At 41.5% G+C, this 24,927-nt stretch overlaps 1 protein-coding gene across 1 annotated transcript in view; it reads right to left on the bottom strand.

Annotated features, from left to right (window-relative positions):
* Positions 1 to 757: 757 nt before the first annotated feature.
* LOC125878867 (proteasome activator complex subunit 3-like) overlaps positions 758 to 24,927 on the bottom strand; it is a 52,776-nt gene continuing 28,606 nt past the window's right edge. The window contains exons 8-10 of the mRNA XM_049560332.1: positions 6,928 to 7,050; positions 6,737 to 6,823; positions 758 to 3,234 (exon numbers count right to left, since the gene is read on the bottom strand). Of these exons, the coding sequence (XP_049416289.1) occupies positions 3,154 to 3,234; positions 6,737 to 6,823; positions 6,928 to 7,050 (291 nt within the window). The 3' untranslated portion in view covers positions 758 to 3,153. The remainder of the gene's footprint in view (positions 3,235 to 6,736; positions 6,824 to 6,927; positions 7,051 to 24,927) is intronic.

Genomic DNA, 24,927 nt, shown 5'->3' with positions numbered 1-24,927 from the left:
ATTGTCACGTTCAAGAAACCAGTTTCACATTATTTGAGCCTTGTGACATGATGTGTTATCCTGCTAGAAGTAGCCATCAGAAGATGGGTACACTGTGGTCATGAAGGGATGGACATGGTCAGCAACAATTCTTAGGTAGGCTGTGGTGTTTAAACAATGCACAGTTGGTACTAAGGGACCCAAAATGTGCCAAGAAAATATCCCTCACACCATAACCATTGACACAAGGCAGGATGGATCCATGCTTTCATGTGGTTTACGCTAAATTCTGACCCTACCATCTAAATGTCACAGCAGAAAATTTAGACTCGTCAAACCAGGCAAAGTGTTGTTCATTTAGAGATGGTCTTTGTCATACCTTGGTTTTGCAAGTGCTTATTTGAGTTACTGTTGACTTTCTATTTTTTTTTTTTTTTAAATTGACCTTTATTTCAGGGTTTAGCCCTTCTCCACTGACCTCTGGTATCAACAAGGCATTTGCTAGACGCTAGAGATGGCTGTGCGTGAAAATCCCAGTAGATCAGCAGTTTCTGAAATACTAGGCCTTCTTGCACTAACAGCCATGCCGGTTCAGTCACTTAAATCACCTTTCTTCCTCATTCTGATGCTTGGTTTTGAACTTCAGCAGGTCATCTTGACCATGTCTACATGCCTAAATGCACTGAGTTGCTGCCATGTGATTTATTTATTAGGTATTTGTATTAAGGAGCAGTTGAACACATGCATTGACACAGTCACACACCTGTATTATGACTGTCACTTTTTATTTGAAATTCAACATGCTGTTTGAACGTAGGAGAAAATCAAATGATAGGTTCTAAAACAATTTTTTATCTTAATACAGTAATCAGATGACCATATGTGAATTGAAAAAGATATTGTTGGCTGTAACTGTTCCTCCTGTCCATACTGGCAATGAGATCCCTTCCTGATGCGATTCCAATGTATGAGAAGCGGGACAAAACCCATAGTCCTTGTTATGTGTTGAAAGACATTCTAAAATTCAGCTGAATTATAATAGTACAAGGCTTCCAATATAAAGAAAAGTGGATTTAAAAAAAAGTCAGAGTTGAAAACGATAGAACTTTGCACAAAGTGAATGGGAGTTGGTTATTACACTAATGACTGTAAAACACCTCACCCCATTCTTTAAAGATACCCAGTGTTATCAGGTCTGACTGCAGCCAGGGTGTATTTTAGGTCAGGCTACATGGCTTGCATTCCAGTTTATTCGAAAGAATTATGAGTTGGCATGAATAAAAACCCTTACCTGCATGCATGCATGGTCAGAGGTCTGTTCCACTACCACTTTGTTAGCTTACAAACTTAAAATAACATAAAAAACACATTTTGCATTCACTTAATATGATTTACTACAAAGTGGCTACTCTGCAGTGGGTTATTTCTAATCATTAAGTTATATGCAGTGTTGGTGGTGAAAGCAAATGAATCTGTCCACACATGATTAAATCTTTTATTTTCCTTCAAGACTTTTCCTTTTTTGGATTTGGAATCCATTGCTAGCCTTGCTAGAGAGACTCCAGGCTTGCCACCACTACTGAAATTCTTCAAAATTTAGAGGAAAAGTGCCAGGTCGTAGACATATGGAGCACATTTTAGTTGATGAAACGTTTAAACATTTTTTAATTTGAGTATAGGCTGCACATTTTTATAGCTGAAGAATGCAATAATCACTCTTGACCTACAACAATGACAAATGAAAATCTGAATGTTAAAAAATAACTGATATTTGTTTGCAGATACTTTTATGTCAAAGCCACAAGAAGCCACTGGAGAGGGTCTAAAGAGCTGCATGTGGCTCCGGAGCCGCAGGTTGCCTACCCCTGACCAGGGCTGTGCAGGGCCTTTAAAACATAAAAAATAGTAACAGCTAAATGGAACCTGACTTTTGATATTTGACAAACTGTTTTGAGACCCGGTTCAAGCCTGCTTGATCACAACAGATAGAAACATGTAGGCACATTATGTAGAAGAACACACATCCAGCCAGGTTTCTTTTTGGGCTACATGAAGCAAAAAAAAAGAAAAAACACGTAATAAATCCTGGGAGAGGCATGGCATTCACAAGAGCAAACAACTCAGACAGGAAGAGAAACCAGCAGGAATCTTGGAGCTTCAGTCCCTGTGGAGCAGATAGGAGGCAGGCCATGTAGGTGGTCTTTGTAACAGCAGCATGGAGTCGGGATACTTGCAGGAAAAAGAGTCTGAGGTCAGATTCCAGAGTTCTGGGAAGCCAAAACTGAGGGTTACTTGTCAGAAAGTATGTAGGTGACTGCAGAATAAGGCCAAAAACAAACAGAGGAGGATCCCACAACAGCTGAAAACTATGTGCATGTGCGTGTAGATGATATATTTTTTTCAAATGCATTTTTATAGCTTCCTCAAGCTCACTGTTGACCCAGACAGCTGGGGTTTTACATATAAAGTAGCGAGCACCATTCATGTTGAAGTTTTCAGTACTGAATATCAGCAGGCTATCAGTCCAAAGGCAGTAACTTATTTGACACATTGTGAATTGTCCTGGAGTTATACAACCCTAAACCATCAGGTAGACTACTGCAAAAAAGCTAGAATTATTGGTCAGTACTGACTTAGTCTGAGTGGGCAGAAGTTCGCTGCATAGATCAGCCTCTCATTGGGCGGAACGAGCCACCCGCTGAAGTCCCACCCTACCACCTCCGGCTGTGTAGCAGTTTTCAACATGTCCTTTACTAGCTTTTGCAGTGTTTGATCTTGCGGGGATGTAGCCATTTTTCTGCCAAGGTTCGCGTCCTGTAGGCGATATTTTTGTGGGCGTGTTACACCAAAACCTGTTTCCCCCCAGCAATATTTTTGCAAGCGCACCGTTGCTGTGGCACCGCCAAGAACGACTGTGATTGGTTGAAAGAAATACAAAAAGCCGGGGCATTTTTTTCTCCAATCTTAAAGTGAGAGTCGGCCCAGCCAGACCTTTCTTTTCTTGAGAAAGGTCTGGTAAGCGAGACTAGCACTGACTAATAATTCTAGCTTAATTCTAATTCTAGCTAACTGACCTGCAGCTGATGTTTTGGATGTGTGTATGTGTGTGTGTGTGTGTGTGTGTGTGTGTGTGCGTGTGTGTTTGTGTATGCGTGCGTGCGTGTGTAGGGGTTATCAGTAAAGAGCTTCAGAGTTGCTATTTCTGGGTTTCTTGATCTTCTCAATATTCTTCAGGATCATATCATGAAGTATCACCTGAAAGCAACAAGCAGAAATACCAAGGTTAATATTGGACTGCTCACATCTGACTTAAAGAGTATTTGAACAATTTTTAAAACCATCTGGGTATTTAGGAGTGTTGCTAATAGATTCCGGTTCAAACTTTTACATTTAAGTGCAAAGTATTTGAATTATACATATTGTGGGTTAGGCTTAGGGGGTTAACAGTGGCTCTTTAACAGGAGTCTTAGAACAGGCAAAGTCCTGGTGCAGTGGAAAAGATCTTGTCTCGTACTGGTGCCCAAAGTGGGGCGCCAGGCCAAGTTAAATGACTACCGACCGGTGGCCTTAACATCACACATTATAAAGACCCTGGAGCGCCTTCAGTTTCCTGAAGTCAGAGGTCACTGATGCTTTGGACCCTCTCCAGTTTGCCTATCAGGAGCACATGGGAGTGGAAGATGCAGTTCTTTACATGCTGCATCCGGCCTACACCTACTTGGAGGAGCCGGGTGTTGTGAGGATGCTTTTCCTTGACTTTCCTTTTCCTTGCGTTAAATATTATCCAGCCCCCCATACTGAGAGACCGGTTGGAGGGGATGGGAGTAGATCACTTCCTCACCTCCTGGATAACAGAATACCTGACAGAGCGGCCTCAGCATGTCAGGCTTGGAAGCTAGGATGGTCAGGAGCAGCACTGGTGCTTCACAGCGAACTGTTTAGCACCGTTCCTGTTCCGCTCTACACAGCAGACTTTAAGTCCAACTCAGAGTCCTGCCACATACAAAAATACTATGACGACACAGCTATTGTGACTTGTATCAGGAGCGGTCAGGAGAACGCTGGTCCTTCAGCTCCGAAACAGCAACGGCTGTTGTTTGGTTCTAATAACGGAGATAACGTTAAACCTGTCAGTCTGAAAGAAGCCACGGAGCTTGTGGCTCGCTACGTGGTCAGAGAAATACTGCCGTTGTCTACGGTGGAGTCTAAATAGGTGGAGTAGGACTCGCTGACAGACATATTTCAGAGTCAGGACTTGCATTATGCCTGCTACACACCACACGCTGGTACTCACCAATTATCCCCGGTCGTCTTTCACGGCGTGTGTGATGTCATCGGGTTATTCTTGTCCTGTTTTTATTACTTTCACTATTATTTGAGTCACTGTGTCTGTTCATGTGCCAGCTGACATGTTGTTGTAGTCACCTAAAAGCGCCAGCAGATGGCAGGAGCTACATTTGAAGCGCCATATGTAAACTATCACGCTAATGTATCTTCTGCTGTTTGACACCATCATTTCCCCCTTTTACTCTGTGTGGTAACATCCCTAGAGGAAATATTAAAAACGCTGGGGTGTTGTTGTCATACAGTTGTCTATGGCAGTAGATCGTTCTGTGTTTCTACTGGTCAAAGTGACGGCTGTGATGGGAGAATTGGATCTCAGTGAAGGGCAAGTGGTCCATAACTTTAATTTTGGAGACAAAAAATGTAGGCTTAGCGCCCTGTGGTCCATTGCCCAATAGGAAATGTAGAATACTCAAAAGTACTTTAAAAGTGCTTGAGTTACTTTTCTCAGGGAGTAACGTTGGAAGTACTTTTAAAGTAACTGAGTTACTTTACTCAGGGAGTAACGCAGTAAAGTAACTGGTTACTTTTTTAAAAAGTAACACTTTAACGTACTTTGATTACTTTTAAAGTAACCCTTACCCAACACTGGTTGGGAAGCAGCTTGACAGACATAAACACTAAGCGTTTGGACAAGGTGGTTAAAAAAGCTGGCTCAGTGCTCGGCAGGAGACTGGACCCACTAAGAACTGTGGTGGAGAGGGGCACATTGAACAAACTGAAAGCTATATTGAACAATAGCAGACACCCTTTCCACAGCCTCCTGGAGCAACAGAGGAGCAGCTGCAGCAGTCAGCTCATCTCACTGTATTGCAGAACAGAGCATTTCAGGAGATCCTTCGTCCCCATGGAAATAAGACTTTTTAACACCTCCAGAATCGAGGCACACACACTTGCACACATTACATTAGCCACAATTGGCTGGACTGTGTAATGGACAATTTAATTTTATCTTAATTTAATTTCTATTTGTACACTTATTTTAACGTATTTCATTTTGTCTTTTGTCTTTTATGAGCTGCTGGACAGCTAAATTTCCCCTCAGGGATAAATAAAGCTCTTTCTATTCTATTCCTTTTGTGTTGTAAATATAATAATAATGAATAACAATAATGGATCAGATTTATATTGCGCTCTTCAGGATACTCAAAAACGCTTTACAGTACTGAAAAGTAACAATGATAATAAAAAGAAAGTAAAAATGAAAAATGACTTGGAAACTAGGGAAATGCCAGTCTGAACAGATAGCTTTTTAACAGTGAAATATGCATGAAACCCTGCAATTGCAATTAATTTTGCTATTGGTTGATTTGGTGACAAGTGTACAATAATCAGCCAAAAAGGTTAAAACCACTGACTGGTGAAGTGAATAATGTCACACCATAAAAAGAGCTCAGGAGTGGCCCAAGGAACGTGACAAGGAGCTCAAGGTGTCGACTTGGCTTCAAAATCCAGTGATCCCAACCTGATCGAGCATTCATGGGACATGCTGGTACCCCTGATTCACCCGATCCATGGTTGGGCCAATTTGAATCAGACTTGGCTTTGATTTGTCAAGGCATGGACACAGGACCTCAGTTGGGTGTTTGTGGTGTCTGGCACCAGGGCATTGGCGGTTGATCCTTTAAGTAGTGTCAGTGGATGCCTTGAGCTCTTTGTTACGTTCCTCTGGCCATTCCTGAGCAGTTTTTATGGTGTGTGGCATGGAGCATTGTCCTGCTGGGGGGAGCCAATGCCATTGGGGATTGCCATTGCCATGAGCGCTTGTACTTGGTCTGCAATGCCAAGACCTCAGGTTTCCCAGCAAAACATTGCAGTGTAATGAGATGATTAAAGTTATTCACTTTACCAGCCAGTATTTTTAATGTTTTGGCTGATCAGTGTGTATGGTGACAGCCTCCATGAACAAAAAACAACTACACCCATATCCCCAGCACAAAGGAGTTACCGGGCATATCCCAGCTCCCGCCTCCCAGCCTTGCCTTTGTTATTAAAGCTTTTTTTATTTCAGCTTCTGGAGGCACTCTCCACGGTGCCTCTGTCATTTTCCAGCCCACTTTAGATGAAACCACGCCCAAATCCACATGATGAAACAAGTGAAATACATGACAAGGACAACACTATGTGAGAGACAAGACAAACAAAGGCATATTGGCATATCAGTAAAATGCACGTTGATGGTGTTTAATGGCATTGTGCGCGTGCACACTCGCACACACACACACACACACACACACACACACACACACACACACACACACTGTTCTGTTACCCTTTATTGAATATATTGTGCAGAGGAGTTCTGATAACTCCCCCATAACCTAGACATCAGGCTCTGCAGGTAAGTAACTTGTTACCCTGTTTGACTGCAGCTTGTTTAGATGAGGATTCAAAAAGACACATCAGCACTCACATATTGATTCCTGAGCTCTGAAACAATGATTTTCAAACTGATGTACTCCTTTTCATCTATCTCTGATATGGTCCTCCTGTAGTCCTCCTGCAGAGTAGAGACACGGACAGTTAATCATGAATACAACCTAACATGTTTTCTCAACAAGAGCTAGACTGCGCTTATCTACTACACAGACACACACAACCCACCACATGAGGGTATTTGACAATTTTGGAGACAAGCTTGGCTCTTGTGATGTAATATCTGGAGATCTGGTCCAAGTAAGATGCTGCCTCTGATTCCACTGTCCTTAGCTCTGCCACTGTCTCTTCCTACAGACAGAGACAGACAAATAGAGAGACAGGGTGGAAATGAACACCACAAAACAGACAACTGGATTAGTAATTTGGACAAACACCTCTTCAGAGGGTTTAACTAGCAACATTTAAAGCTAAAATTATCATCATCTGACTTTGTTTTAACCATTATGTTATCTTTATAAGGCAAAGCAAATGGAACCCATCAGTGTGAGCTATGAAGCAGTTTCCCTGACAACAAATAACATCTGAGCAAGTGCAAACCACTCAGTCCCCTGCACTCAGATACCAGCCTGTGAAGCATGTCAGTGCTGCCCCCCAGTGTCATACATAAGAACTGCGAGCCAATCCACCAAAACATTTAAACAGAGTGAGAAAAAAAAGACTAGGGAGGAAAGCCAGTGTGATCAGATGATGAGCTGACTTGAACTAGTGTGAAATAATGTGTTTAAAATGGGAGAATGGTACAACTTAAACCTAGATTATTTTACCCATTCATCTATTATCTGTAACCATTTATCCTACTAAGGGTTGCAGGGGTCTGGAGCCAATTAAAGATCAACAAACCACCCCTTAACGTATTTCACTCACAAATAACGTGTATAGTAAGTATATTAGGGCTGTCCCCTAACAGTCAACCAAATGTTAGCTGACCAGAAATGTCATTAGTCGCCAAGATTTCATTGGTCGCTTAGTTGCAAAAAACAAAACAAAAAACAAACATGAAACTCTGTTAGGAGCCTGTCAAAATAAATCAAAACCTATATCCAGTCCAATCCAACTTTATTTGTTAAGCACTTTAAAACAACCACAGTGGACCAAAGTGCTGTACAGAATAAATAAATATGACTGCACGTGGTAATTTAATTTTAAAGGACAGACACAGGAAGTGGCCACGCTCAGCAGTCAGACAGAAGTCATGTTAATTTTAAAGGTTGGTACCTGCGGTTATTACACAGGCTAGTTAATAACATGTGGGGCAAGAAATCCAAAGTGTGGGATCATTTTGAGAAGGTGAAAGACAAACCCCAGGTGATATCTAAACTCTGCAGGCAAAACTTTGCCTATCATCCGTTGACTACCAGAGTTGGGTAAGGGTTACTTTAAAAGTAATCAAATCACTTTACTGCATTACCTTTTTGAAAAATAACCAGTTACTTTACTGCATTACTGAGTAAAGTAACTCAAGCACTTTCAAAGTACCTTTAAGTATTCTACATTTCCTATTGGGCAATAGACAACAGGGCGCTAAGCCTACATTTTTTGTCTCCAAAATTAAAGTTATGGACCACTTGCCCTTCACTGAGATTCAATTCTCCCATCACAGCCGTCACTTTGACCAGTAGAAACACAGAACGATCTGCTGCGGTAGACAACTGTATGACAACAACACCCCAGTGTTTTTAATATTTCCTCTAGGGATGTTACCACACAGAGTAAATGGGGAAATGATGGTGTGAAACAGCAGAGGCACTTGGTCAACCCGGTGATTACTGTCATTAGCATCAAGCTAGAAAACAATGTTACGTCCTCAAAATGGAGATGGATATAAAGTAATAACATTAAAAAATAATGGCGGGGCTTTTACTCACCACAACTGCAGAGGCTCCCAGCTTCATGTGAAACAGACTACATTCTGAAAGGGCCGTTATTTATTAATCCCTCTGTGTTTTTATATATTTACGTTTTATCCGCTCCTGCTGTCTTTATAAAGTTAATGCATCGCGCCGTCATTTTAAACTCAACACTTTTCTGAACTTGTTTCAAATTAAAAGCCCCTTATAACCTTGGCCAAGAGAATCCCTCCATTTTCTAAACAGGCTTTCATTGTGAAACATTTGTAGGAACTTGGTTGTGGAGGATACAGTAGCTTGAATGTTTGCGTACGGTACTTCAAATAAAGCTCCTGCCATCTGCTGCTGCTTTTAGGTGACTACAACAACATTTCGGCTGGCACATGAACAGACACAGTGACTCAGATGATAGTAAAAGTAATAAAAATAGGACAAGAATAACCTGATGACATCACACACATTGTGAAAGACGAATGGTGATAATTGGTGAGTACCATCGTGTAGTATGTCATGTCTGTCAACCAAGTCATGGCACGTTTTTATGACTCCACAATCTTTTATGTGAAGTAATGACTTTCTACTTGCTACTTTGTAACGCCATATGCCCAACTCTGTTGACTACAAACACGACGAATCATCTGAAACATCTAAGTAGCTACATGCCCATTAGCCACGAAGCACAATCACTATGGCAAGCCGTTTTAACATTTAATTGCTAGACTGGATATTCATTACTGATATCTGCAACATAATTTTGCCTAGTCAAAACTCTTATTCAAGATATCTGTAATTAGATTTTGACTAGTCAAAACTCTAATTACAGATATCTGTAATTCAGTTCTGACTAGTAAGATTCAAACTACTTTTGCCATTCATGTGTATGGGGTTTGTCATTATAGATATCTCCAATGAGATATCTACAATTTAATTTTGACTAGTCCTAATTCAAGTTCAAGATATCTTTAATTATCAACAATTGAAGATATCTACATGGTCTTTTCTAGATATCTTGAATTGAGTTTCAGATAGTCAGAATGACGTTGTAGATATCTTGAATTCGAATTATGACTAGTCAAAATGACGTTGTAGATATCCGCAACTGAATTGTGACAAATCAAAATGACGTTGTAGATATCCGCAACTGAATTATGACTAGTCAAAATGACGTTGTAGATACCCGCAACTGAATTATGACTAGTCAAAATGATGTTGTAGATATCTCAAACTGGAATTATAGATAGTCATAATGTAATTGTAGATATCTATAATGACAAACCCCATACACATGAATGGCAAAAATAGTTTGAATCTTACTAGTCAAAACTGAATTACAGATATCTGTAACTGTAGTTTTGACTAGTCAGAATGACGTTATAGATATCTGTAATTCAGTTTTGACTAGTCAGATATCTGTAATTCAGTTTTTACTAGTCAGAATGACGTTATAGATATCTGTAATTCAGTTTTGACTAGTCAGAATGACATTATAGATATCTTCAATTAAAATTCATACTAGTCACAATGACATTACTACTAGTCAAAATGACATTGTTGATATCTATAATGGTAATTCCGGATAGTCAAACTTAGCAATTAAATGTTAAAACGGCTTGCCATACAATCACACATAATTAACAGGCGGCTTGCTCAGTGTGTGACATTCACTTATAGATAAAATATAGGCCTACATGAAGTAAGGTTTATTAGTACCGCTTCTCTGTAATGTAGCACAGTGTTAACAATGTTAGTAACAATGTGACCTGATATAATTTAAAAAATTCTTAGTTGGGAGAAGGCCTTTATCTATATTTATGTCTATATACAGTACAGGCCAAAAGTTTGGACACACCTTCTCATTCAATGTGTTTTCTTTATTTTCATGACTATTTACATTGTAGATTCTCACTGAAGGCATCAAAACTATGAATGAACACATGTGGAGTTATGTACTTAACAAAAAAAGGTGAAATAACTGAAAACATGTTTTATATTCTAGTTTCTTCAAAATAGCCACCCTTTGCTCTGATTACTGCTTTGCACACTCTTGGCATTCTCTCCATGAGCTTCAAGAGGTAGTCACCTGAAATGGTTTTCCAACAGTCTTGAAGGAGTTCCCAGAGGTGTTTAGCACTTGTTGGCCCCTTTGCCTTCACTCTGCGGTCCAGCTCACCCCAAACCATCTCGATTGGGTTCAGGTCCGGTGACTGTGGAGGCCAGGTCATCTGCCGCAGCACTCCATCACTCTCCTTCTTGGTCAAATAGCCCTTACACAGCCTGGAGGTGTGTTTGGGGTCACTGTCCTGTTGAAAAATAAATGATCGTCCAACTAAACGCAAACCGGATGGGATGGCATGTCGCTGCAGGATGCTGTGGTAGCCATGCTGGTTCAGTGTGCCTTCAATTTTGAATAAATCCCCAACAGTGTCACCAGCAAAACACCCCCACACCATCACACCTCCTCCTCCATGCTTCACAGTGGGAACCAGGCATGTGGAATCCATCCGTTCACTTTTTCTGCGTCTCACAAAGACACGGCGGTTGGAACCAAAGATCTCAAATTTGGACTCATCAGACCAAAGCACAGATTTCCACTGGTCTAATGTCCATTCCTTGTGTTTCTTGGCCCAAACAAATCTCTTCTGCTTGTTGCCTCTCCTTAGCAGTGGTTTCCTAGCAGCTATTTGACCATGAAGGCCTGATTCGCGCAGTCTCCTCTTAACAGTTGTTCTAGAGATGGGTCTGCTGCTAGAACTCTGTGTGGCATTCATCTGATCTCTGATCTGAGCTGCTGTTAACTTGCGATTTCTGAGGCTGGTGACTCGGATGAACTTATCCTCAGAAGCAGGGGTGACTCTTGATCTTCCTTTCCTGGGTCGGTCCTCATGTGTGCCAGTTTCGTTGTAGCGCTTGATGGTTTTTGCGACTCCACTTGGGGACACATTTAAAGTTTTTGCAATTTTCCAGACTGACTGACCTTCATTTCTTAAAGTAATGATGGCCACTCGTTTTTCTTTAGTTAGCTGATTGGTTCTTGCCATAATATGAATTTTAACAGTTGTCCAATAGGGCTGTCGGCTGTGTATTAACCTGACTTCTGCACAACACAACTGATGGTCCCAACCCCATTGATAAAGCAAGAAATTCCACTAATTAACCCTGATAAGGCACACCTGTGAAGTGGAAACCATTTCAGGTGACTATCTCTTGAAGCTCATCGAGAGAATGCCAAGAGTGTGCAAAGCAGTAATCAGAGCAAAGGGTGGCTATTTTGAAGAAACTAGAATATAAAACATGTTTTCAGTTATTTCACCTTTTTTTGTTAAGTACATAACTCCACATGTGTTCATTCATAGTTTTGATGCCTTCAGTGAGAATCTACAATGTAAATAGTCATGAAAATAAAGAAAACGCATTGAATGAGAAGGTGTGTCCAAACTTTTGGCCTGTACTGTATATACATATAAATATATAATATTAAGTTTGAATATATGGAATGAATGAAAGTCAGAATATATTTAACGAAACTTGAATATATGGAATGAATGTCTAAATACATAGAATGAAAGCCCGAATATATGGGATGAAAGTCTAAATACATAGAATGAAAGCCCGAATGTATTGAATGAACCTTGAATATATGGAATGAATGTCAGAATAGATGGAATGAACCTTGAATATATGGAATGAACCTTGAATATACTGAACAAAAGTCAGAATATATAGAATAAAATCTGACGTCATAAAGGCACTAGCCATCATCTTGTGTTTCCTCTGTACGCTTGTATTGGATGCTGCAGTGCTGCAGCAAGAACACAGTGAATATGAGTGAGTCAGCGAGAGGCATAGTGGTAACAATTTTAAGCCATGAAGGCATAGTATTTTCCACATTGGCTAATTGACGTGGTAATGTTAACCATACCCAATACGGCAGTACGGTATGGGGTCCCGTTTGTAAAGTGGCTCACACTGAAATTAACAGCAACAATTTGCTACATTTAGCTTCAAACAACATTTAAAAAAGTGGTGTGAATTTTTTAAAGTCACTTTTTACCACAATTACAGCAATATTTAAAATGTTTCACAGTTAATCTAAACATCTAATCTAATCTAAATGTTAAATCTAAATGTGCTTGGTGAAACTACATTTTTAGCTAATATGCAAATGCCCACTGCCTGTCGCCGTAAGTAAAATAAAAGCCCGGGTGGTCAGACTGTGTTTATAGTAAGTAAGTAAGTAAGTAAGTAAATTTTATTTATAGCACTTCTCACAGAGAGGACTCACAAAAACAACAGAGTCATAGCAAATACATAAAACAAATTACAAAAAAAATAAAATGCAGCAAAATACAGACAATATAATAGAATATTACTGGAATGCAAGCCTAAACAGGTGTGTTTTTAACTGCCTTTTAAAAATGAAGACGCAGCTCTAAGCTCATATGGAAGTGCATTCCACCATTTAGGAGCAATGGACTCAAATGCTCAATCACCTTTAGTTTTTATTTTTGTATGAGGGACAGCAAGTAGAAGGCGGTCAGCAGGCCGCAGTGACTTAACAGGACAGTGAAAAGACACAAGATCTACCAAGTAAGCAGGTGTATGACCAGGGAGGGCACTGTAAGTAACAGTTAGAATTTTGTATTGAATCCTGAAATTAACAGGGAGCCAGTGCAAGAATGCCAAAGATTCAGATATGTCTGAATCTGTGAGATCTAGACAGAAGCGGCAACGTTCTGGACTAATTGGAGGTGATCTAATAAAGTTTTGTTGAGACAGGTGAGATACTATGGATCTGAGTTTGGAAATGTTTTTGAGGTGGAAAAAGCAGGAGCGAGTTATAGTTTTGATGTGCTTATCAAGAAGCATGGTCTGACTAAATATTACGGTTGGGCAATATGTTAAAAATTTCCAACCGGCCACTGGCAGCCCATCAACCGACGGCTGCCGATATATTCGGCAGTTGTGTGTGTGGCGAAGGAAAGAAAAAAAAAAAAAAAAAAAAGAGGGGGGATGTTGCATTCATGTGATGTCGGAAAAAATCGAAAAATGATTTTCAGAATGGAATAATTCACATGAACACCACCTCATGTCAGAAAAACAACTCAGCAACTTTTTTTCTGCCACATCCGCAACGGCATTATTATAAAGACAGCGCAAAGGGAGTGGACATTATTATTTTATGAGATTGTGTGATTTTGCACTTTATTTTTCCAATGTCCTTCGTTTATATTTACTTATTTGTTATTATAGGCTACTGTTACTGTGTAACTTTTGTGGACCGACCAACTGTTTATCCTGTTTGAATATATTTACCTGCGCCTTATCCTCTGACTGTGGTCTTTAATGTACAAATTGAAACTGATGTGTTGTGAAAGACTTGTCGCAAATCAGTGTTAAGCTGCCAGTTCCAATACACGCACACTTTGAATTGTGCTCTACATAGTAATTAAGAAATATATGTACCAAGTTGAATTCTGTGGAGACAGACCATTAATTTAGCAAAATAAAATGACAAAAATCGCCCAAACAAATCGCCAAAAATGAAACCAACCATGATGGACTCAGCCGATGGGCGATTGGCGATGTATTCGTCCAATCGCCCAAGCCTACTAAATATGACCCCAAGGTTTCTCAAACTATGGTGCACATATGTAGTAAGGCAGCCTAAGTAGCTGGCCACTTCAGAGGCTGAGATGTCAGGGGTAACAATTAATACTTTAGTTTTGGCTGCATTCAACTGAAATTTACTAGCCATCCAGTCCATAATTACAGTCAAACAATCCTGCAGTGCATCTATTCCGTCTGTCCTATCAGGGTTAAAAGAAAAATATAACTAAAGGTCATCCGCATACATGTGGTATGAGATACTTTCAAAATTGCTGATGACATCTCTGAGAGGAAGCATGTATAGCGCGAAAAGTATAGGCCCTAAAACTGAACCTTGGGGAACCCCGCACCAGGGGGGGGACAGACTCTGACTTATGAGGGCCAACAGCCACAGAGAGTGATTTATCAGACAGGATTTAAACCAGTGAAGGGTGGTCCCTGAGATGCTACCCAGTCCCTCAGCCTGTCTACAAGGATGTGGTGATCAACCGTGTTAAAGGCTACACTGAGATAAAGCAGAACCAGGATCATGCACTTACCAGCATCAGAGGCCATCATAATGTCATTGGAGACCCTGAGAAGAGCGGTTTCTGTGGAATGTAACTGACAATAACCAGACTGAAATTTGTCAAAAATATTGAATCTGTCCAAAGCAGTGACTAACTGGTTCGCCACAACTTTTTCTAAAATTTTAGAGACAAAGGGCAGCTTGGAAATGGGCCAATAGTTGCTAAGGACAGAGGGGTCAAGATCAGACTTTTTAAGGGGTAGAGATAAGTAGGAGGGACAGCGGCTTGCCGTGCCTCCAAAAAATATGCCCTATTCATTCAGTGTTTACCCAACATGCTCAATACGTGGACATGCAATGACAAATTGGCATTAACTTATTAAGTTATAAAAAACGATGAAAATATGGACTTACCCATGTTTAAAATGACCTGTTGAAGTGAAAAAACAAGTACTGACGGGAACAGAGGAGTGGAGTTGATGATTAACCGGCGCGGAGAGCGCAGGTGAAATGCGCTGCCTGTGTGGACAGTCAAGCGCTTGCGAGTACACTCGCAGGACTTCCGCGGCACTAACGTGCTGAGTGTGTCCTTAGCGTTAATTATAACAGCAAACTTACTGAAAAATGTCGGGTTTAAATCGGGCTCGGGCCCAAAATTACAGTTAATTGGACGTGCTGGGCTGGTCTCAGACATAACATGCATGGGCCCGGGCCGGGTCGGGCTGAATTTTTTGGGCCCGATCTAAGCTCTAGTTTGGGAGGATCAGGAAGGAAGGGAGGAGGTGAAGGAGGGCGCCATACTGGCCTTGACACTGGCGACCTTGTTCACAAAAAACAAAAAAAATTACTACAGTCCTTATCAGAGGTGGTTGCGCACCAGTAATGTTTCTATGGTGTCAAAAATGACCCTTGGATTTCTCTGATTGGAGGAGATAAGATTTGCAAAATAAGAGGCTCTGGTCACCTTAACCACAGAATTGAATTCAACTAACAGTTCTTTAAAGTGAAGACGATGTACAAGAAGCTTGGTTGATTTTCACAAGCGCTCAGCTCTCTGACATTTGCAGCTAAGGCCATGGATGTCATCATTTAACCAGGGAGTGGGATTAGCAGCAGGAATAGTACAAGGCTTTAAAGGAGCAATCTCATCAAGAATGGCAGAGCAGTGTGAGTTTAAAGTTAAAGCTTGAAAATCAACATCTACTTCAATACTGAAAGGCTGCACCACACTGTCAAAAGCAGTGGAAAATTTCTCAGCAGAGAGGTTGTTTAACATACGGGACAGTTTCATACGCTTACTGGTTGAACAATCAGAGATAACAGACAAGTTAAAAAGGATGCAGTTATGATCGGTGACAAGCAGCTCCAAAGATGATACAATCAATGTCCAAACCAAGTGTAAAAACAAGGTCCAACGTGTGTCGGGCCATTGACATGTTGAGCAAAATTAAAAGATTCTGTGAGATTTATAATGTTTTTAACAAAGCTGTTTGTGGTGTCATCTACAGGCACATTCAAATCGCCAAGCATTTAAATTCTCTCAAATTTAGTGATGGAAGCTAAGAGGTCAAGGAATTCAACCAGATAAGGGCCATTAAGACGAGGAGGGCGCTAAATTAAAATACAATAAAACGGGTTAGAGTGGCTAACTTTGGAATTTAACAGTTCAAATGAGGAGTTCCGCGGTTCACTCATGAGGAGAAACTGTCTTTATACAACAAAGCAAGGCCACCACCATTGCCAGTGGTCCTTGGGGCACATATGAATGAGCAATCAGGCGGGCATAGCTCCTTCATGGACACATATTCTTCATCCCTTTGCCAGGTCTCGGTGAAAAACATAAAATCTAAATCCTTAGTGATGAAAAAATCATTCCGAATGAATGATTTGTTGGAGATCGAGTGTGCATTCAACAATGCCAGCTTGAGGGACGTGGGACCAGCACTGCAGACAGTGGATGTTTTTGACAGTGGCTGCATGTACCGGAAGTTGTGGACTGTGTGGTTTTGATGTCTGTAATGTCTGTTATTCATTAAGACAGGTATGAGAGTGGGCTCTGAGTTGCATTTGATGTTGACAAGATTTTTGAGGTTTGCAAAATTTAGTAGGACAGTGGGGACGGTAGGGACAAGACCAGTAGTTTGGGCAATAGGAAGCTGGGAGGGGGTTTTTTTGTCTGTAGAGGCTAGTGGCAGCTGGAGCCTGTAGGGGGAGTAGCTACAGGAGGCAGTGACCACAGAAGGTTTTGTAGAAGAAGAGGCGGGCGCTGAGGAGGGGGTGTGGCATGTAAACAGTCAAGCATGTATGAGTGGCATGGTATGTAAAGTATGCTGTATATTAGCTGCTAGCATGCGGCTTCCTAACTTGCTCGGGTGAAGTCCATCATGCCAACAGAACGAGGGGCGGTTCCAAAATAAGTTAAAATTTTCTATAAAATAAAAACCGTGGATAGTGCAGGCGGCCTCGATCCAAGAATGGAGGTGGAGGTGCCTACTTAACCGCTCCGCCGAAGCCAAGTGTGGGAAGAGGGCCGCTGATGAAGACTGACTTCCCGTGGTCTTTTAAGGCATTGAACAGACTGTTAAAGTCGCTCTTTAGCCGCTCAGACTGACCCCGGACCACATCGTTGGCTCCAATGTGCAAAATGAGACATTTAATGGAGTGTGGAAATTTAATTTTTAATTTTATATAGTTTATTAATCCCAGAGAGGAAATTCAATTTTTGCAGTAGATTTGGGAGTTTATCTATAATTTTTGTGACAATGGCTCCTGGAAGACAGTGAGTGGTGGAATTAAAAGAGAGAATGTTGCTTATTATGGAGTCACCTACTATGGCAGTAGTTGGGGGAACAAAGGGTGAGGACGAGGAGGCGAGCACCGCTGCTCTGAGGGAGGTGTTGGTGTGTGGTGAGGTCACAGCCTCAGTGGTGGTTGGGGGCTCCCGAGTCCTTTGAAGGCGGGGAAGACCACCGGAGCGTCTTGCCCTGAGAGCAGCCTCCGTCACGATCGTACACTGGGAGGAGGTGGTCACAGAATGAGGGTCCCGGAGCAGACCCACCAACCCCCCGGGCTGCTGGCAGCGTAGTCACAGAGTAAACAAAAGGAGAATGGACAGTTTGTAGTGGAGGGAATTCCTCAACACTCAGGATATCATACCTGTTTTCCAGTTGGAGCTCACAAGGTGAAGATGGAAGGTGAAGGGGAAGATATCGGGCTGGACCTCTCTCGCCCTTTTCCAGATACTGACATATACTGTGACAGATACTGTGGACTTGGTTGGGAGAGGAACTGTTAGCTCTGAGCCTTGGATTTGGACTGAAGGTGAATGTAGCCTTTGCACTCCTATTCGCCCATTTTGGCCTGGCCCCCAGCAACAGCCACGAGTTCTCAGCAGGGAGATGTGGAGCTGGAGCTGAGGAGGCCAGCCTTGATACAGCTGTGGTGGCTGCATCATGCTCTGGGAGGGTGGAGTCCAGATCTGCAGGGTTGCCTGGAGGACCTATGGCAACCACAGAGTCGAGGAGAGATTCTTCATTTCTGATCCAGTAGAGGTTGGAAATGCACCACTCCAGCTCCGTGATCTTCTGGGACTTATGGAGGCAGCTGTCACAGTCATGTGGAGTGGTGAGTGGACCCATGGGGAGCAGATGGGGTAGCCTAGGAAACAAAAAAAACTATGGCAACAATGGTGTAATGTGTGATGGCATAGTGTTTATATTTGCCAAGAAGCTACTTTCTCTAGCTTTTTAGCAATTGGTATGAGCCACAATAGAAAACTTACGCACAAGGACTCCAAAAGGAGTCTGCAGCGTTGTGTTGTCACAGATCAGGGTGGGTTTGGATCCAGCAGAAAGCTGGAGTTACCGGCACGGGCCCAAACACTGGGCCCGTTGAGATGAATGAGTGTCCGGGAGAAACCAGTGAGCTGCCAGGTAGCTGCAGTCGCTCCGGTGTCCAGAAAACGACAGAGAATGTGTAAAAATGGCTTTTGGGGTGACCGAAGTGTTCACAGGAGTCTTTCACTCTCAGGCGGCCAGTAACGTAGTGGTTGATTTAGTTGTAAAACACAGAAAAACTATTGTTGCTAAAAGTTAGCGAAGCGCTTATGTAGTTTGGGGTGCGGCTGTGTGAGGACTTTCTCAGCCCTTGTTTGGCCCCCTGTCACAGACAACTAAACCCCATATGAAGTTAACACAGCAACAGCAGAAAACGTATAACACTGAGCTGTTAAATAGTCCTAAAAAAACTCACACCGAAACAGTTTGCCTTTGTCAGTAAACCCATTAATAACTGTAAGGTGATGTTAGCTGTGTAATGCTAACAGTCTCTGTAACAGTAGTATAGCATCAAATGATGAATTAAAACCAAACTTATCAGGGAAAATGAACACTTGAGTATACATCACCGTGATAAGAACTACCTAAAATGACAGAAACCATGTCTGGGGAAATTTTATTTGACTTGTACTTTGAGTTTTTATTGTCCTTTCCTTGCTTGGCAACATGCCAACATGTCTGGGGATTTAGCTGAAAACATTGGAAGGGCCGTTGTGGCTGCAATTCAGAATTTCATGTTAGCATGTAAGCTAACTTTAGCTAGTTTCATATAGCTTAAATGCTAACATAAGGAACATATGCTACGCCAGTTAGAAAACAAATATACCGTTGGGGACAGCGACAGTATCCACCATAGAGCACATACATAATTGGTTTCTGTCATTTTAGGTAGTTCTTATCCCCCTAATGTATGCTCAAGTGTTCATTTTCTCCGATTAGTTTGGTTTTAATTCGTTATTTGATGCTATAAACACATGCTGTGTCTCAAATTGCGTACTTCTATTAGTACACTTCATGTAGTATACTATGTGCACTATGTACTTATTGGTATAGTGTGCAAATTTCAACAGGGTAGTGTTGTCTCAAACCAAACACAGCCGTTGTGCATTTACTGAAAATGACGATTGCAAATTAGCTAGTTAGCAAACTAGCATTAGCATTTGCGTTGTCGTTCACAGTACCAAATCATTAAAGACTGCTAAATTAGAAGAAAAAGTTAGGACACCCTACCCCGTAATAGCTAGTGTTACCCCCTTTGGCTGAAATAACTTCAGTGAGACACTTCTTGTAGCCATCTACCAGTCTCTGACATCGGAAAGTTTGCCCCACTCCTCAGCACAGAATTCCTTCAGCTGTGAGATGTTTGAGGGGTTTCTTGTATGTGCAGCAAAATCACCCCACAGTATCTCAGTGGGATCAAGATGAGCCAGACCTGGGCATGTTGGCAGTTGTTTTGAATGTCCTCCACTTGTAGACTATTATCTGGACAGTGGAATGGCTGATTTCAAATTCTTTTAAATCCCTTGCCAGACTCATAAGCTGCTACAATCTTCTGTCTGATGGCAACAGAAAGCTCTTTTGATCTCAGCATGGTGTTCACTCTCACTTCAAAAGTCAGGAGCACACCAAACTAAATGTCTGAGGTTTAAATAGGGCAAGCTGCCCTCAAAATGCTGAGTAACATTGTTCTAATCATGTGCACCTGATGTGATACAACTGTGTGTGATTTTAGCCATTTTAAGTGGAAATAAATGTGGGGGTGTCCTAATTTATTCCTCACCAGATACTGCATTGTTTTTAAATTACATTTTACAGAAAGTTTTAAAAAGTCTTTTCTTCAGTTTTAATTTAGTTAGTTACATTTCTTGAATCTCTCAGTATTGTTAAAATTGATATTAAATACCCATATGTCCAAATATGTAAAAAAAAACAAAAAAAAAACACACACACAGGCTTTCATAGGGTGTCCTATTTTTTTCACATGGCTGTGTATATACAGTGGTGGAAAAAAGTTTTCGGACACCCCATGCATTTGTGAAATATTGCATTAAGAATCACTCTTAGGTCTTCAAGTGCAATTTCTTTTAGTACAGTCACAGCCAAAATACTAAATAAATCCTAAAAAGCCATTAAAAACTTAAAATTGATTGGTTCCATAAAAATACATAGGAAATTTTGAGTATTGGGTCATTTTGGTACCAGTGATGAAGGTCGTTCTTTTTATTAAAAGACACAATTTTTGTTGCCAAGCTTCGTGTCTACATAAAGCCAGCACATTTGAAAGTTCTTCAGACACAACAATGGCTAAAACAAGGAACCTAACGCAGGAAACACGCCTGAAGATAAAGATTCTCAGCCAGGAAGGGTACAGCTGCCGCCAGATAGCCAGGAAGTGCAGATGCAGTCCTTCAGCAGTTGGATACACTCTGCAGAAATACAGATGAACCAACAGCTTGGAAGACAAACCAAGATCTGGGCGTCCAAGGGTTTCTTCAGCAAGAAATGACCGCATCCTGATCCGCATGTGCAGGCAAAACCGCCGAATGATATCACAGGAGCTTCAGCAGCAGTGGTCAAACCAAACTGGTGTCCAGTGTTCCACCCGCACTGTACGTGGCCGACTTTTAGATCATGGCTTAAGGTCCTACAAGGCTATCAAGAAGCCCCTGATCAATGAGAGACAGAGGTTACCCGGCGTCGTTGGGCCCAGGCACACAAGAACTGGACAGCCAGGAATTGGAAAAAGATTTTGTGGTCAGATGAGTCCAGTTTCCAGCTTTATCTTCCTCCTACTAATGTGAGGGTACGCAGAAGGCCAGGCGAAGCATTATCTCCAGCATGTACAGTACCTGCTGTCAAGCATGGTGGAGGCAGTATCATGGTTTGGAGATGCATGAGTGCTGCTGGTGTTGGTCATCTCACTGTCTGTGATGGCACATTGAACTCTACCAAGTATTGTACCATTCTCGAAACCCACATGCTCCCTTCTGCGCGTGCACTGTTCCGTCGAGGTAAAAACTGGATGTTTCAACAAGATAATGCCCCTTGCCACACATCCAAGGCCAGTAGAACTTGGCTGCAGGAGCACAGTATCCAGGTCTTAAAGTGGCCAGCTCAATCCCCGGACATGAGCCCCATTGAAAATCTGTGGTGGATTCTGAAAAAGTCTGTTTCAAAGCATAAACCAAAGAATTTAGAAGGATTAAAAGCAGTAATTCAAGAAGAACGGGACAAGATTACCCCTCAACAGTGTGAAAGGCTCGAGGGGGAACATGCCAGTCAGGATTAGAGCTCTACTACGTGCCTATGGCAGGACTACTAAATATTAATTTGATGATGTGATGGTCTATTTATTTTTTGTTCACTTTTGAACACATTCTTTGTTATTTGTTGACTTTGATACCGACAATGTTGAGAACTGACATATTGAAACTGTCAAGAATTTAGTTTTGTTAGTTTGTCTTGTAAACAATAAACAAAAAAATAGAATTTGTATTTGTTTGTATCTGTCTAATGCAGCCACACCTTTTGAAACACAAAAAAGATTTTTCCACAAATATTTCATGATAATATTTGAGATTGTGTAAAAGTTTAAGGGTGTCCGAAAACTTTTTTCCACCACTGATACATAAATATATATATATATATATATATATATATATATATATATACAGTACAGGCCAAAAGTTTGGACACACCTTCTCATTCAATGCGTTTTCTTTATTTTCATGACTATTTACATTGTAGATTCTCACTGAAGGCATCAAAACTATGAATGAACATGTGGAGTTATGTACTTAACAAAAAAAGGTGAAATAACTGAAAACATGTTTTATATTCTAGTTTCTTCAAAATAGCCACCCTTTGCTCTGATTACTGCTTTGCACACTCTTGGCATTCTCTCCATGAGCTTCAAGAGGTAGTCACCTGAAATGGTTTTCCAACAGTCTTGAAGGAGTTCCCAGAGGTGTTTAGCACTTGTTGGCCCTTTGCCTTCACTCTGCGGTCCAGCTCACCCCAAACCATCTCGATTGGGTTCAGGTCCGGTGACTGTGGAGGCCAGATCATCTGCCGCAGCACTCCATCACTCTCCTTCTTGGTCAAATAGCCCTTACACAGCCTGGAGGTGTGTTTGGGGTCATTGTCCTGTTGAAAAATAAATGATCGTCCAACTAAAAGCAAACCGGATGGGATGGCATGTCGCTGCAGGATGCTGTGGTAGCCATGCTGGTTCAGTGTGCCTTCAATTTTGAATAAATCCCCAACAGTGTCACCAGCAAAACACCCCCACACCATCACACCTCCTCCTCCATGCTTCACAGTGGGAACCAGGCATGTGGAATCCATCCGTTCACCTTTTCTGCGTCTCACAAAGACACGCCGGTTGGAACCAAAGATCTCAAATTTGGACTCATCAGACCAAAGCACAGATTTCCACTGGTCTAATGTCCATTCCTTGTGTTTCTTGGCCCAAACAAATCTCTTCTGCTTGTTGCCTCTCCTTAGCAGTGGTTTCCTAGCAGCTATTTGACCATGAAGGCCTGATTCGCGCAGTCTCCTCTTAACAGTTGTTCTAGAGATGGGTCTGCTGCTAGAACTCTGTGTGGCATTCATCTGGTCTCTGATCTGAGCTGCTGTTAACTTGCGATTTCTGAGGCTGGTGACTGGATGAACTTATCCTCAGAAGCAGAGGTGACTCTTGGTCTTCCTTTCCTGGGTCGGTCCTCATGTGTGCCAGTTTCGTTTGTAGCGCTTGATGGTTTTTGACTCCACTTGGGGACACATTTAAAGTTTTGCAATTTTCCAGACTGACTGACCTTCATTTCTTAAAGTAATGATGGCCACTCGTTTTCTTTAGTTAGCTGATTGGTTCTTGCCATAATATGAATTTTAACAGTTGTCCAATAGGGCTGTCGGCTGTGTATTAACCTGACTTCTGCACAACACAACTGATGGTCCCAACCCCATTGATAAAGCAAGAAATTCCACTAATTAACCCTGATAAGGCACACCTGTGAAGTGGAAACCATTTCAGGTGACTATCTCTTGAAGCTCATCGAGAGAATGCCAAGAGTGTGCAAAGCAGTAATCAGAGCAAAGGGTGGCTATTTTGAAGAAACTAGAATATAAAACATGTTTTCAGTTATTTCACCTTTTTTTGTTAAGTACATAACTCCACATGTGTTCATTCATAGTTTTGATGCCTTCAGTGAGAATCTACAATGTAAATAGTCATGAAAATAAAGAAAACGCATTGAATGAGAAGGTGTGTCCAAACTTCTGGCCTGTACTGTGTGTATATATATATATATATATATATATAGAGCAGAGCAGAGTAGAACAGAGTAGAGAAGAGTATAGTAGAGCAGAGTAGAGTAGAGCAAAGCAGAGCAGAATAGAGTAGAGTAGAGCGGAGCATAGTAGAGTAGAGCAGATTATAGAATAGAGCAGAGTATAGTAGAGTAGAGCAGAGCAGAATAGAGTAGAGTAGAGCATAGTAGAGCAGAGCAGAGTAGAGAAGAGTATAGTAGAGCATAGTAGAGCAGAATAGAGTAGAGTAGAGCGGAGCATAGTAGAGTAGAGCAGAGTAGAGAAGAGTATAGTAGAGCATAGTAGAGCAGAGTAGAGCAAAGTAGAGCAGAGTAGAACAGAGTAGAACAGAGTATAGAGTATAGCAGAGCATAGTAGAGTAGAGCAAAGCAGAGGAGAATAGAATAGAGTAGACCAGAGCAGAATAGAGTAGAGTAGAGTGGAGCATAGTAGAGTAGAGCAGCTTATAGAATAGAGCACAGTATAGCAGAGTAGAGTAGAGCAGAACAGAGTAGAGTAGAGCAGAGTAGAGTATAGTAGAGCAGAGTAGTGCAAAATAGAGCAGAGTAGAACAGAGTAGCGTATAGTAGAGTAGAGCAAAGTAGAGCAGAGTAGAACAGAGTAGAGCAGAATAGAGTAGAGCAGAGTAGAACAGAACAGAGTAGAGCAGTGTAGAGCAGAGTAGAGTAGAGCAAAGTATAGTCGAGCAAAGTAGAGCAGAGCAGAGTAGAGTAGAGCAAAGTATAGTAGAGCAGAGTATAGTAGAGTAGAGCAGAATAGAGTAAAGCAGAGTAGAGTAGAGAAGAGTAGAGTATAGAGTAAAGCAGAGTAGAGTAGACCAGGGTAGAGCAGAGCAGAGAAGAGCAAGACTTTGGACCACAAAATTATGGGGTTTAACTACTGACCATTCCATTTTGTCACTACCGAAATGATCATGTCACTACCGAAACTTTACCATAGGTTTCAGTAGTGACTGTTTCGGTAGTGACATGCCTAGCTATTTTTCAGGATAACTAAAGAATGCTAGCAGTCACATGGCTAACAAACACGTTTGAAG

The sequence above is a fragment of the Epinephelus fuscoguttatus genome, linkage group LG19, assembly GCF_011397635.1.
Source record: "Epinephelus fuscoguttatus linkage group LG19, E.fuscoguttatus.final_Chr_v1".
NCBI classification, from domain to species: domain Eukaryota; kingdom Metazoa; phylum Chordata; class Actinopteri; order Perciformes; family Serranidae; genus Epinephelus; species Epinephelus fuscoguttatus.
Note: the sequence above shows the minus strand (reverse complement) of the source record. Positions and strands in the feature narration are given on the sequence as shown.